Genomic DNA, 12580 nt, shown 5'->3' with positions numbered 1-12580 from the left:
TGAATGTAGGCACATTGGGGAACTACTTAAATTGTATTGATCCACAATTTTCAAAAGAGTGAGAGGAATTTGAAATAATTGAATGAATTGATGATGGGCAGCTTTCTCTTTAATTGCCCTCCCTTCTACTTCTGCTTCTTTCTTTCATTCTTTCCTTTTTCTTTTCCCTTTTTTTTTTAATATACCAGTCAGAAAATTTACACTATTAATAAAAGATGCATTGGTAGCTTTCTATCTTAACTAGACAATCACTCCACTTAAAACTTTATCCCATTTGGCTATTTTATTTTTGGGGTTCTATGAGCCATCTCCAATTAAAATTGGAACGGGACTCTAAATTTGATTGAAAAGAGATTAGTGTTTATTTGGGAACAATTTATATAACTTTTTGTTAAACTTTGTTTTTGCTAAAAATGTGCTAAAGTATATTTGTATTTTGAAAAAGTGAAAAAAAGAAAAGAAAATAGGAAGTTTTAAAAGCTGTAAATAAAATCTAAAGGTTAAAAGCTAAACTTATAAACTGATGCCAAACAGTCACAAAAATAGTGAATATTACACTTTTATCTTAATGCTAAAATCTTACCAAATTAACAACGATCGTGATTACTGTTCTTACTTTTTGTCAAATACTACATTAACCCAAAAAGTTTAAGTTAGTCCAAACAGATAATATCAATCATTTTGAACTATTAACTATATATGGTATTTGTGAGTTCCAGGTAAAGTCTATAATAATTGAATAATAGACATGGGTTTCGCAATTAAAACTCTATTTAAAAAAAAAAAAAACTATATATTATATGGTAAAAAAATAAAAAATAAACTATATATGGTACCACTCATGTGTGAACATTCCACAACAACACATGACAAGAAGAAAATATATAGTTTTGGAAGTAGCGGAACCTTTTTTTCTCAAATCCTAATAAAGGAAATTTGTATCTATCCCCATGATCTGTCCCTCTCCCATGTGAATTAATTCCAGTGTCTCCCTATCTTTTACACTAAAAAACAACCTCGCTTTTCAACTCTCTTCACGTGCAAACCCCCTCATAGTACCAAAACCTAGTTTGATATCAAACCTTAGTTTCACCTTTATTTTAAGTATTTTTATTAGAGAAGTGTTACGTCCACAATATTTTTATAACAAATCATAAGTGATTAGTTGTAATTGCTTCAAATTTGAACTTAACACTAAAATTATTTTTTTACCCCAACAATAACAATCAGTAACAACCTGCCACTTAAAATTTATTGTAAAAATATTGTGAAAAAATTGTGGACATATCTTTTTTTTTTTTTTTTTTTGGTTATTAGGATTTTGGGTAATTAGATAAGGATGTGTATAATAGATTGGTTATGTTAATCTTTAAATGACACTTATTTACTTGTAGAAGATAAAGATTGAGTTTCATTTGAATTTAAATGTTACTTTATCTTGTAAAGCCATCTAAATATATGGTTTGATGTTAAATAATAAAACTGTAATGAATTTCGAAGTAAACTGTTAAATAGTCTAACGTGGAGGTTGGATTCTCGAAGCAACCAATACAAAAATTGGGTTCATAACAATTGATATCAGAGTCAATTGAAGAGGACCGTCGGATGGAAAGATTAGAAGCTAGAAGCTATAGAACAAATGCTCGCAGTGATGCTTGCCCCTGCCTTGATCAAATTGTGGGTAACCAAAACAATGATCATGCAAAAAGTTCACACAACTAAGGTGAGACAGGGAGGTCCAACCATGGACTAACGAGTTCTACTTGAGTTATCATCCCAAAGGTAGCAAAACCCTAGTTTTCATGTGTGACAATGAAGGCTTACGAAATATTTTTTTAAGATTGCAGATCCAAGGAACAAGAAAGTGGTAACAAGGTCTTAAAGGATGGGTAAGTACGACACCTAAAAAAAAAAAAAAAACTCGAGCCTTTATATCTTTACGCCATTCGCCTACAAAAGCTAATGGCATGTCATTCAAAAGTAAATAATAAAACTTGAGGAATGTAAGAATGGAAGGAAAATCAAATCCAAAAGGTTAACATTTAAGAAATCAAAGAGAAGTGCTTCATGGAAGTGGAGGAAGAGAAAGACACTACAAAAAAACAGCTTATACCTGCACTTCAAAAACTCGGGTATAGTTCCTAAAAGCGCTAGCATATGTCCATCTAGGCTATACCGGTGCTTTCTATAGTGGCTTAGACCATCTTTTTACTTTTTAGTAGTGAGAAAAAGAAGAAAGACCCTAAGGACAAGGGTTTTTTTCAGAGGAGAAAAATGTTATGAACCTTTATTTAGATCTGAACTTTCTAGAAATAATCTATTTATCAATTAGGAGGTTTTGGTTTTCTCGATGCAACCAATACAAAATTGGGTCTACATCACTCTCTCTCTCTATCAAGTTCGGTGATTATATTTGTTTGGAATTTGAGGTTAGCATAAGCATATTCATACGAATAAGAATTAAAAAACATTCATTCAAAACACAAAAGTTTAACGTGGTTTGACTAACTGCATGTCTATGTTCATGGGTAACACCAATCAAAATTCACTATACTTATAAGGATTATAAACATTCTTAATCAAAACCTCACAAACAATACTCTTATAAATCTCGCATAAAAATAAACAAAAACAAAATTCTCACAAAAATACAAACTCACTCAATATTAAACCTTATGCAGACAAACTCACATTCCCAAAACCCCAACTCAACCAATAACTCTCGCACAAACAATAACAAACTTTTAACTTATAAACACAGTATCTTTTAACCCAAAAAAAAAAAATACTAAACTCATGTTCTTTTAAGAGTTTCTCTCCCCATGTGGAATACCTGTTGAACTAAAGCTACTAAACCCTTTGCAAATACTAATTATATATAAAACTTTAATACTTATTCTTTGGGGGGTGACTAAAAGATAAAATTATTACTTAACAAGGAATAAATCTTTTCTTTATCAAGAACACTTAAAAACATAACCAAGTCCAAATTAGAATTTGAGTTAAATTGTAACATATTCTGTACCTGACAATGACCTAGGCTTTAACCTAAGCCAATTTGGAGACTTGAACATAAGCCCTAACTGCAATTAGTACTAAGCTTACCAATACATTCGATAAGATCTTCTCCTACTCTTGATTACATATGTACAGCCTTTAGTACACAAGAATCAGATAAGCTAGAAAATTCCACCATAATGATGCACCAATTTGAAGTTATCTTCAATTCATCATCTTCATGGCTTACATATATATAGAGGGTGATGTAGTTATTAAACACAGATAAATTTAGTACTTTTCGTACTTCCGCCAACAAAGCAACATGATTATGCACCTCCTTAATATGTAGAACCTGGACCTTTGTTCCTTGGCCATAGCTAAGCATCTTTTCTTCACGCTCGAATCCTCTTCATCACAGTTGTGTTCTTCAGTTGATGATGGAGCAGAATAACAGTGACCCATCTTCTGGTTTTTTCGTATGGTAAACTGGATCTAGAGGGCATGCACAATCAATGCTATAACTACAGAAAAAACCAAAAAGGGAGAGAAAGAGACCAGAGAGAGAGAGAGAGATGGTGAAGTTACCTTGGACGAATGGCCTTGTGGTCCTGGTATATATATAGCTGCAGTGTCCTCCCAAGTGTTTACTGGTCTATGAGTAGAGAGGTTTAATATATGCTCTTACCATTAATTTGTAGGTGTTATGAGGAGATTGGGAGTCTCAAGGCACATAAGAAAAAAGACAAGTGATTCTTCTGAAACGATAATTAAGTTTCATTGTTGAACAAGAAGACTAGCTAGGATGAGGTACTTGGGCTATAGTGAGAGATCAATGAGTTTTAAAAAATTAAAACTTCTATAGGTTTTAGTAGCTCACATAGATGTTTCAATAATTGGCACCAAATATATATAAATCATCCTAATATGGTTTTTTTTTTTTTTTTTTTTTTTGGACCTATATGTACAAGTTCATTTCAGATTATATATATATATATATATATATAACTTGAAAAAAGATTGGAACTGTAAAAGGTCATGGATATTTACTAGATTTAAGAAGTAAAAATTAGAAATTTAAACAAGCAGGCTCTTCGTCTTCTATGGGGATGGCCTATGAGGCAAGGATTGCACGCTTGGTCCCTCCAAAATCCACTGTCTCACTGATCTGTAGCATGTGATTGCATCCTTTTGTGGGGTACTCTGGAAGGTAATTCAGAAGTTCAGACCAATCTCCAGGAGTACTTGGTCCAGTCTCAGGTAAATTTTATAATTTGTTTTTTGTTTTTTGTTTTTTTTTTTCAATAACAACTTGGTCCAATCCCATTCTTTTTCACCTAATCAATATCTAAGGGGTTTAGTTTTTGTTTATATTGCAAAAAGAAATTCTGAAAGCTAATTTTTTTTTTTTATCAGTCTAAAGTTTTAGATTGAGGACTGTTAATTTCACAGCAATTTTTGTCAGAATACATTCAATTTCACCAAATTCATCTGTCTATGAAGTACACTATTGTGTTTTCCTCTCATTGACCAGAGACTCCTTCTTTCTTTCTTTCTTTCTTTCCCTTTTCCAAATTATAGATAAGAAAAAAAAAATTCAACAATCATATGGACAAACGTGAGTTGTCAATTTATGATGATAACTTTATTATTCATCAAAAAAAAAAATGATGATAATCATAATTTTTTTTCAAACTTTCTCATGTATTGATGAGTTAGGGACTAGTTTATTTTTGACATGAAAATAATCAATTTCATAAAAAAAAAAAAAATCATTCTTTATATGATTTTAAAAACTGGATACCAAATTAATTCATAAATGCTAAAATTAAGGTTGCTTTTATGTTGGTCCCTTAATTATGAAAACTTATAATTTATACTCTTGACTATTATTACAATATATCAATGTGCCACTTCCTTTAACATTCATTAGAATCTTGTCATTAACCCACACAAAAACGACATCATTTTGTAAAGAAAAATAGAAAAGCAATGTCATTATTAGGTAGGTTAATAGAGAAAATTTAAGAGATTATATTGTATGTGATATATTAACATTGTTCTAATAGTCGATGATATAAATTATAAGTTTTGAAAATCTAGCGACCGATTTAAAACTAATCCTAATTTTTATTTTATTTTTTAAAAAGTAAATTACATTTTAACTATTCATTGAAAAAAAAAATTAAATCTTTCACCATGAAATTAACCATCTTTAACCTATATTATCTCATATCATCACGGGGATATTATATTTTTCTTCTTAAACTTTTATGGTTTTACCCCATTTACAATGTCCTCCCAAACTATCAATTTGCTTGATTAACAACCCAATTTGAAAGAATTGTATCAATATGCTCCTTGCACTCTAAATTGGTTGTTAAATGAAATGAAATTTTGTTGAATTATTACAAAATTATACTCATTGGTTACAATTAAAAAAATCACAATTTTCATATAATTTTAAATCTTAATTTAGACAATAGGATATATATATATATATATATATTTTTTTTTTGACATAATTCTCTCAAAATGGAGTGTCAATCAAGCAAATTTTTAATTTACCAGATCTTTTCTTTTTTTGGAAGGATTTATCATCTTAAACTTTTACCCCATTACAATGTTTTCCCAAACTATCAATTTGCTTGATTAACATCCCAATTTGAAAGAATTGTATCACTATGCTCCTTACACTCTAAGTGTGTGTTTGACAAAAAATATTTTTTCTAGCTTATTTTATTTTTCAGCTTATTTTTGCTACTATTCATGAGTTTCAATGCACTTTTTGGTACTATTCATGGGTTCTACGGTACTATTTCAACTAATTTTTACTTTTATTTACAATAATTTCAGCAAAAAAATTTCAATTTCAGCAAAATAAGTGGATCTCAAATAAACCATTGGTTGTTAATTGCAACGAAAATTTGGTGTAATTACGAAACTATCCTCATTTGTTACAATAAAAAAAAAAATCACAATTTTCATATAATTAAACTCTTAATTTAGACAATAGGATATATAAATTGATATAATTCTCTCAAAATGGAGTGTGAATCAAGCAAAATTGTTAATTTACCCCCATCATATTAATCCTTAAGCAAACCGAAAATAAAGCCAACCCAAACCCACAAGACTCATCCGAGTCTCCAACAATATCATATCCAATCCCAATCACCCCCAAAACGCCTCCGTTTCACAAGACACACACCCCATTAAGTAACAAACACAGTTTGCTTGCGCAACAGGCAAATACAAAATCCCAAACATAAAAAAGAAATAAAAACAAAACAAAGCAAAACAAAAGCATAAAACAAAAACTAAAAGGTTCCGTGTTGTAAACGAAAAACCAAAATCATAGTAAGTTTCTTCTTCCTATCCAAAACGCAAACAAAATCCCTTTAAATTCTCTCTCTTTCTGTTTTTGATTGTGACTCGCTATCTTGTTTTGTGTTTTTTCCCTTTTTTCTAATATAAAAACCAAATCAATCATTCAATCTTTCCGTTTCCAAAAACCCTCAATTATCGTTTTCGATCCCTCTTTTTCGTGTTCAGTATGTTCAATTCCTAACCCTTTTTTTTTTGTTTTCTTTAATCTTTTGTACACGCTATTTGGTTATTTGGGTTTGTGGGTCAGAGATGGTTTGTGGGTTTTTTTTTAATAATGTTTCGGTGTTTGGTTTTCGCAGGTCGTGATCGCAGTGAAGGTTTAGCCATGGCCAAAAACTCGTTCAAGCTCGAACATCCGTTGGGTTAGTTTTCTTTTTTTCTATATAAAAATAAGAAAGTTTTGATTTTTTGTGATGCCCATGTTTTTTTCTGTGATGGGTTTTGTGAATTGTTGTTTTTTTTTCTTTTTTTTTTTTGGGGGGGGGGGGGGGGGAAATTATGTTGTTTTGAGTTTTGGTAATATGTATGGGATTGGTGATGAAGGAATCTGTATGATTTGACAATGTTTAATGATGTTTTTCTATTTAGCAAGAAAAATAAATACCTAATTTGGGTCGATGGAATTGAAGAGGGTGGGTAGTTGATTGGATGGTGGCTATTGATGGAATTCGGGCCTCATTCTCTGCGTTAGAATTTTCAGGATTTTGGGGTGAGTTTTGTAGGAATTGGTCTTTAAAATGGATGTTAGGTGGTGGGTTTTCTTCTTGGGTGAGTTTTGTGAATTGTTGTATCATGTGTATGTGTTGGACTATTTTGTTCTAAAGTTTTTGGTTTTTGACCTTTCAGAAAGGAGGATGGCAGAGTCTGGTCGCATCAGAGAGAAATACCCAGACAGAGTACCTGTAAGAATTACTATGGATGAAGACAATTTACTTTGAATGCATGTGTTTCGGTGTAATTATTGTTCAAACTGACTATTCTGTGCAGGTGATTGTGGAGAAGGCTGAAAGAAGCGACATCCCTGACATTGATAAGAAGAAGTTAGTTGCATCTGCCCTTCTCTTGTATTTTAATATGTTTTTGTTGTGATGCAAATCCAATACTGGCCATCCTTATGTAATTCCTTGTTCCTTCAGTAGTGTTTTGATGTTCAATTTGTAAATTCTGGCTAGCCAATCATATGTGCTGGAAGTTTCTTCCTTTATATTTTTTTGTTTGGAATTTGAATGAAATTAATGTTGTGGTGTATGAAAGTGAATGTGGCAAGACTTGGAAGGTGACAGATTTGGTCTTGACTTAATACAGGTGGTAATGGTCTTTTAGAGTTATGGTAGTGATGAAAATTGTTAGGTGGTAGAAAATGTCTTACAGAATGGCCATTTAGCAGTAATGGTGATCTAGGGTGGTGGAATTCTTAGTGCTGGGTGACATTGGCAGTAAGGGTTATGGTGGTAGTGCCAGCAGATGCTGAGACAATGTGACACAAATTATGTTTGCATCCTTCTGAGTTTGTGTCAATGCTTTGTTGCAGCAAAGTGGTACTTACCATTGGTGGTGGTGGTGTTAGTATTAAGTTACTCTGGATTGAGGCATTAAAAATTTAGTTTCTTTGAAATAATATGCTTGGACAAATTGTTAGTTTTGCAATAGTTAATTGAAGTTTCTTCATTTATGTTAATATGTAAAAATTCGATGTTCCTTTGGATTGGAGGGCCTTGTCAAGTGTCAACTTCACTTTATGCACGGAGTGATACTCACCTATCTGTTATTGCTGCAGATACCTTGTTCCAGCTGATTTGACTGTTGGGCAGTTTGTTTATGTTGTCCGGAAAAGGATTAAGCTTGGTGCTGAGAAGGCTATTTTTGTCTTTGTGAAAAACACCTTACCTCCTACTGGTGAGTAGCTAACTGGTATATTTATTAAAAACCAAGATATATGTAATATTCCTGTGGTTGTTTTTGTAATATCTCATTTGCTGTTACAGCATCCTTGATGTCTGCAATCTACGAGGAAAACAAGGATGAAGATGGATTTCTTTACATGACTTACAGTGGAGAGAACACCTTCGGATCCCAATACTAGTTTGTGTATATAAAATTTGGATGGTGTAAATTCTCAGAAGTCTCTCTCAAGTCAATGCCTTACCTGCTTATCAAAATATTGTAGTTAAATCTGGATTAGTTTATGTTGGAAGCAGTTTGAACTTATATGGTGTCTTTACAATGGAATTTGAATCTATGGAATCAAGTACTCAGTGATTTTCCAACTGTTTTATAGATGTCATTGATGCTTCTTCCTCCGTCAGGAGAAGGTTGGAATTGGATACTATAGTCCCAATTATTGCCTTCACTTTTTCTCACTCAAAATCTAGAGAAATTCTAGAATGATATTTTTTATCCTTTATCAATTATTGTTAATATTGTGCACATGATTACTCACAAATTATGTGGGTCAATGGTTTGTAAGAGTGCTAAAACCTGTGGGTCCTCACGAGGAAAGCAAAATTTTTACAGAGTAGTATCTTAGTGTCATATGATACATGGCTGCTCTACATGCAATTTCAAATATGCATGGGTAGTACAGGAGTTGGCTCGTGATTGTTCAGAAAAAAAGCTGTTTTTTCTTATTTTATTTAAAATAACAATGGAAATTTAAGATAATTTAGAATAGTGTTTGTCACTAAGTGGGCATGGCCTACAATTGAAGGATGTCATGAGAATTTTGTAGTATCTACTTCATCCTAGTGCAACAGATAGAAAATGATCTTATGAAAACGGTTTTATGAAGTCAATGTCTCCCAGCATGCGGGAGCATGTGGGAGAAGATAGTCTCATGGAGCTGTTCCATGAGATTCCTTGTCCTCACAATAGACAGCTTGTTCCATAAGATACCTTTGTCCTCACAATAGACAGCTGTTCTTGGGTTTAAAACCTTTTATTTTATCTTTATTGTTTTTAACCTACTTGTTGCAAATGTATGTGACTACGTGTTTCTGACCAGTACAAAGGAAAATAAAATAAAATCTTAGTGGCCTGTATATCTGACTCCATAAAACCATGGTCTCCATTCAAATTCAACAGTAGTACAAATTGCAAACATTCCATTGATTCTGCTTTTTAATAAAATGGAAATTAAACAATCTGCATGTTCATTTAGAAGAGGAAGTGCTTTTTTTCTGGCATTGATTCTTGACCCATTTGATGCCAGCAGATGCCCCGCTCTTAATCTTTTGTGCTCCCACCATTGCAGTTGCTTTGGCTTTGTCAAGCCCACCTTTTGCATTGCCCTTCTTGTTATTGCCGCTTTCTTTTTGGGTATTACTGTTGTCTTCTTCCCCCATGGCACCTATTCCTCCAGCACCCCATTGATCTGCCCAGCTTGGTGCTTCTGTAGCCATATTTTCTTGTGTACTTAGGCAAACCTAGTTTCTGAACCCAAAATCATCAACCAATTAACAAATGTACGAACATCAAAGAAACAAAGCTGAAGCTTATGAGGAAATCAGAGCTATAAGTGGGGTTATTTCTCTGTACTTTTTCTGGAAACACCAAGTCTCTAATGTTGTGAAAAAAGAAAAAAAAGTTGAGAATTTGGAACTGCTACTCCATTTTCATGACATTATAAGATTAAAGGGTTTCATTTCTCTTATATTCTCATAGTAATTGACCAGATTGGTCTGCAGTTTTCAGCCTAAGATGATTTTTCAAGACAAATAACTGAAAAAGCAGATGAAGCAGCCATACAGTGGAGAAGATTTCTTCTTCTTTAAGATCTTTGGAGGTGAAAAAGAAAATGGATCTACTATAAACATAAGCATATCAAAACTCAAAGGCATGGATCACATCCCCATTGAGTGAGAGAAAAAAAGATCTAAACAATACACACACCTAACTTTCACAATCTACCAAACCCAGAAAACACAAAGGATTAAACTTTTCAAACATCAATTTATAATAGCTCATTCAATCACAAAAGGAATAAGAGAGAGAGAGAGAGAGAGAGAGAGAGAGAAGAGGGTACCTTGTAAATGTGGTTAGCAGGGGAACCAGGTTGAGAAACTATGGAAGTTAATTGAGAATAAGATGTGTTTGAAAGAGCTATCTTTAAGCTGGATAAACAAAGCGTAACATGTCGGTGGGGACTATTCTTTACCCCCAGTTTACACTTTAAAAAAAGGACATGACAACTCAATAATTCTAGTTTCCATCTAGTGAAGCAAGCTTTGTTTTGGCATCTTCCTTTCTTTATTACCAAATTCTTTTAACTCTCCTTCTAATCAAATATAGCATCTTCTACTTATATTAAAGTAGAGTAGTAGCCGAACATGTTTATCATCCTCATCAACACTAAATAATTGGAGTAAGTTGGAACTGACTGTCTGGGTTTGCACGTCCCACCAACAACTTATCAGATATGAGGATTTGAGCTAGACCTGGATCAGGTTGATGACCCATTTTTTAGGTACAGCTCGGTCAATTTGGTTGGTGGAATTGAAGTGCCACAAGATAACCACGGCATAATTTATTTAATAGAGTCTCTTGTCATCCAATAAAAAATCTATAATTGAATCTCGCGTACATTAATAATAAGTTAATTAGTGTCTTGATTTAATCGTAAATACAATTATTATTAAATATATGTCATATGTTCAAATTATATCGTACTTTTAAAATAATAATAGTGGCACAATTTATCCGTAAGTCATTATAGCAATTTAAAATTGGTTTTTCACTTGTCTATTGTAGGGGAAGTGTTGTGAACCTAGTCATAAAAGATAATATAGTCAATTGGAGATGACTAATCTCCTAAACTTGAGGGAGGAAATAGATATTTTTGGTTAATTTTTGTTTTATTATCATTAATGCATTCAACATACATAAATAGCCTAGGATAAGATAACTTCATTAACAAATCCTCAAACATAGGTATCAATCATATCCTAAAACATAGGAATTAATTTGAATACAAATAAATAGCAATACTAATCTATCTAGAAAGTCTTATTCTATCACTAAACTAAATTCAAATAATTTAGGTTATGATAGGAAGGCAAGAATTTATTCATGAAATTGGTGCAGCACATGCATAGGGGAAGAAGCACATTGATTTGCCTATGCTAGTAGCTCCATTGTCTCGTCACTCATCAGCCAATAATCAAAATTGTGCCAACTGCCAAGTGCTTGACAGTTTAGTAAGCATTATCCAAATGAATAGATGGAAAACCAAATGGAAAACGAAAGAACATATGTTTTCAGGTTGGATTGAATTGCATGAGTGCTATTTCTTGTCTTCATCTGAAAGTTAATATGACCTAATGTTGAATTTCATATTCATCAGGGGTGTAAGTCACATGAGGCTTGAGGATCCTACAATATAATGCTTGGCGTAGATGTAAATGATTTAGAAAATTTATCTGATTTGACCTTTTTTTTTTTAATACATCGATAATTGAGGATAGGAGGATTTGAATATTTTATATCTCCATTGAAATACTAGAAAGTACCAATTAACTTACAAGATTTTTGGCAACTATTTCATTTGAATTCTATATTTTAACAGTGCCTAGATCTTTTAAAAAGAATTATATGAATTAAAGAAGGAAACTTCTTGTAGGCAAGCCAACACAAAGTCAAGGATTAAAGAAAGCTCTAACTTTCAAAATTGTCTTGTCCTTTTATGTCGAAATCTTTCAATCTTACATTTGGTAATGTACTTTTTGCAAGGCATTACAGAAACATCTACTAAAGTCGATCAACAAGACTCAATACTTAGACTTAACATTAACATATGAGGACTTTGACGAGAGAATCTTCAGGTTGCTGTTGACCTTAGCATGGTAAGTTGGTAACCATTGAAGGGGACTGTAAAAGTTATATATGAAGCTATTCTGGGTAATGGTAAAATTGCAAGCTGGATTTCAATCAAAAACAAAAAGTTGCAAACTGAATTTTTGGAAGGCATTTTCTGTATGGAATCTAATAAGTTCAATGTATGTAATTTTTGTTGGGCTACCAGAAATAATAACAGGGCTGGCTCATGAGTTGGGGAAGTGGGTAATTATTTTGTGGGCTGGGCTGGGCCCCTTTCCCTCTGCCTTGGACCGTGGAGGTAATTGTTAGTAAATAAGATGTAGCATATAAAAAAAGAGTACCCCAAATAAGATGTAGCATATAAAATTAGAAAACAAAAAAA

The 12580-nt window shown here is 32.5% G+C and overlaps 1 protein-coding gene across 2 annotated transcripts; it reads left to right on the top strand.

Annotated features, from left to right (window-relative positions):
• Positions 1-6237: 6237 nt before the first annotated feature.
• On the top strand, positions 6238-8654 carry LOC112039009 (autophagy-related protein 8C). Of its 2 annotated transcripts, none has more exons than XM_024071851.2 (6): positions 6238-6357; positions 6687-6749; positions 7234-7289; positions 7375-7427; positions 8165-8283; positions 8373-8654. In XM_024071851.2, exons 2-6 carry the CDS (start codon positions 6713-6715, stop codon positions 8468-8470), a joined length of 363 nt encoding a protein of 120 aa, XP_023927619.1. In that variant the 5' UTR covers positions 6238-6357; positions 6687-6712; the 3' UTR covers positions 8471-8654. The 2 variants fall into 2 exon arrangements, with proteins under 2 accessions (XP_023927619.1, XP_023927618.1); XM_024071850.2 differs by lacking the exon at positions 6238-6357 and adding an exon at positions 6410-6551.
• Positions 8655-12580: the final 3926 nt, after the last annotated feature.

This window comes from Quercus suber, unplaced genomic scaffold, assembly GCF_002906115.3.
Source record: "Quercus suber isolate HL8 unplaced genomic scaffold, Cork oak 2.0 scaffold_8, whole genome shotgun sequence".
Classification (NCBI taxonomy): domain Eukaryota; kingdom Viridiplantae; phylum Streptophyta; class Magnoliopsida; order Fagales; family Fagaceae; genus Quercus; species Quercus suber.
Note: the sequence above shows the minus strand (reverse complement) of the source record. Positions and strands in the feature narration are given on the sequence as shown.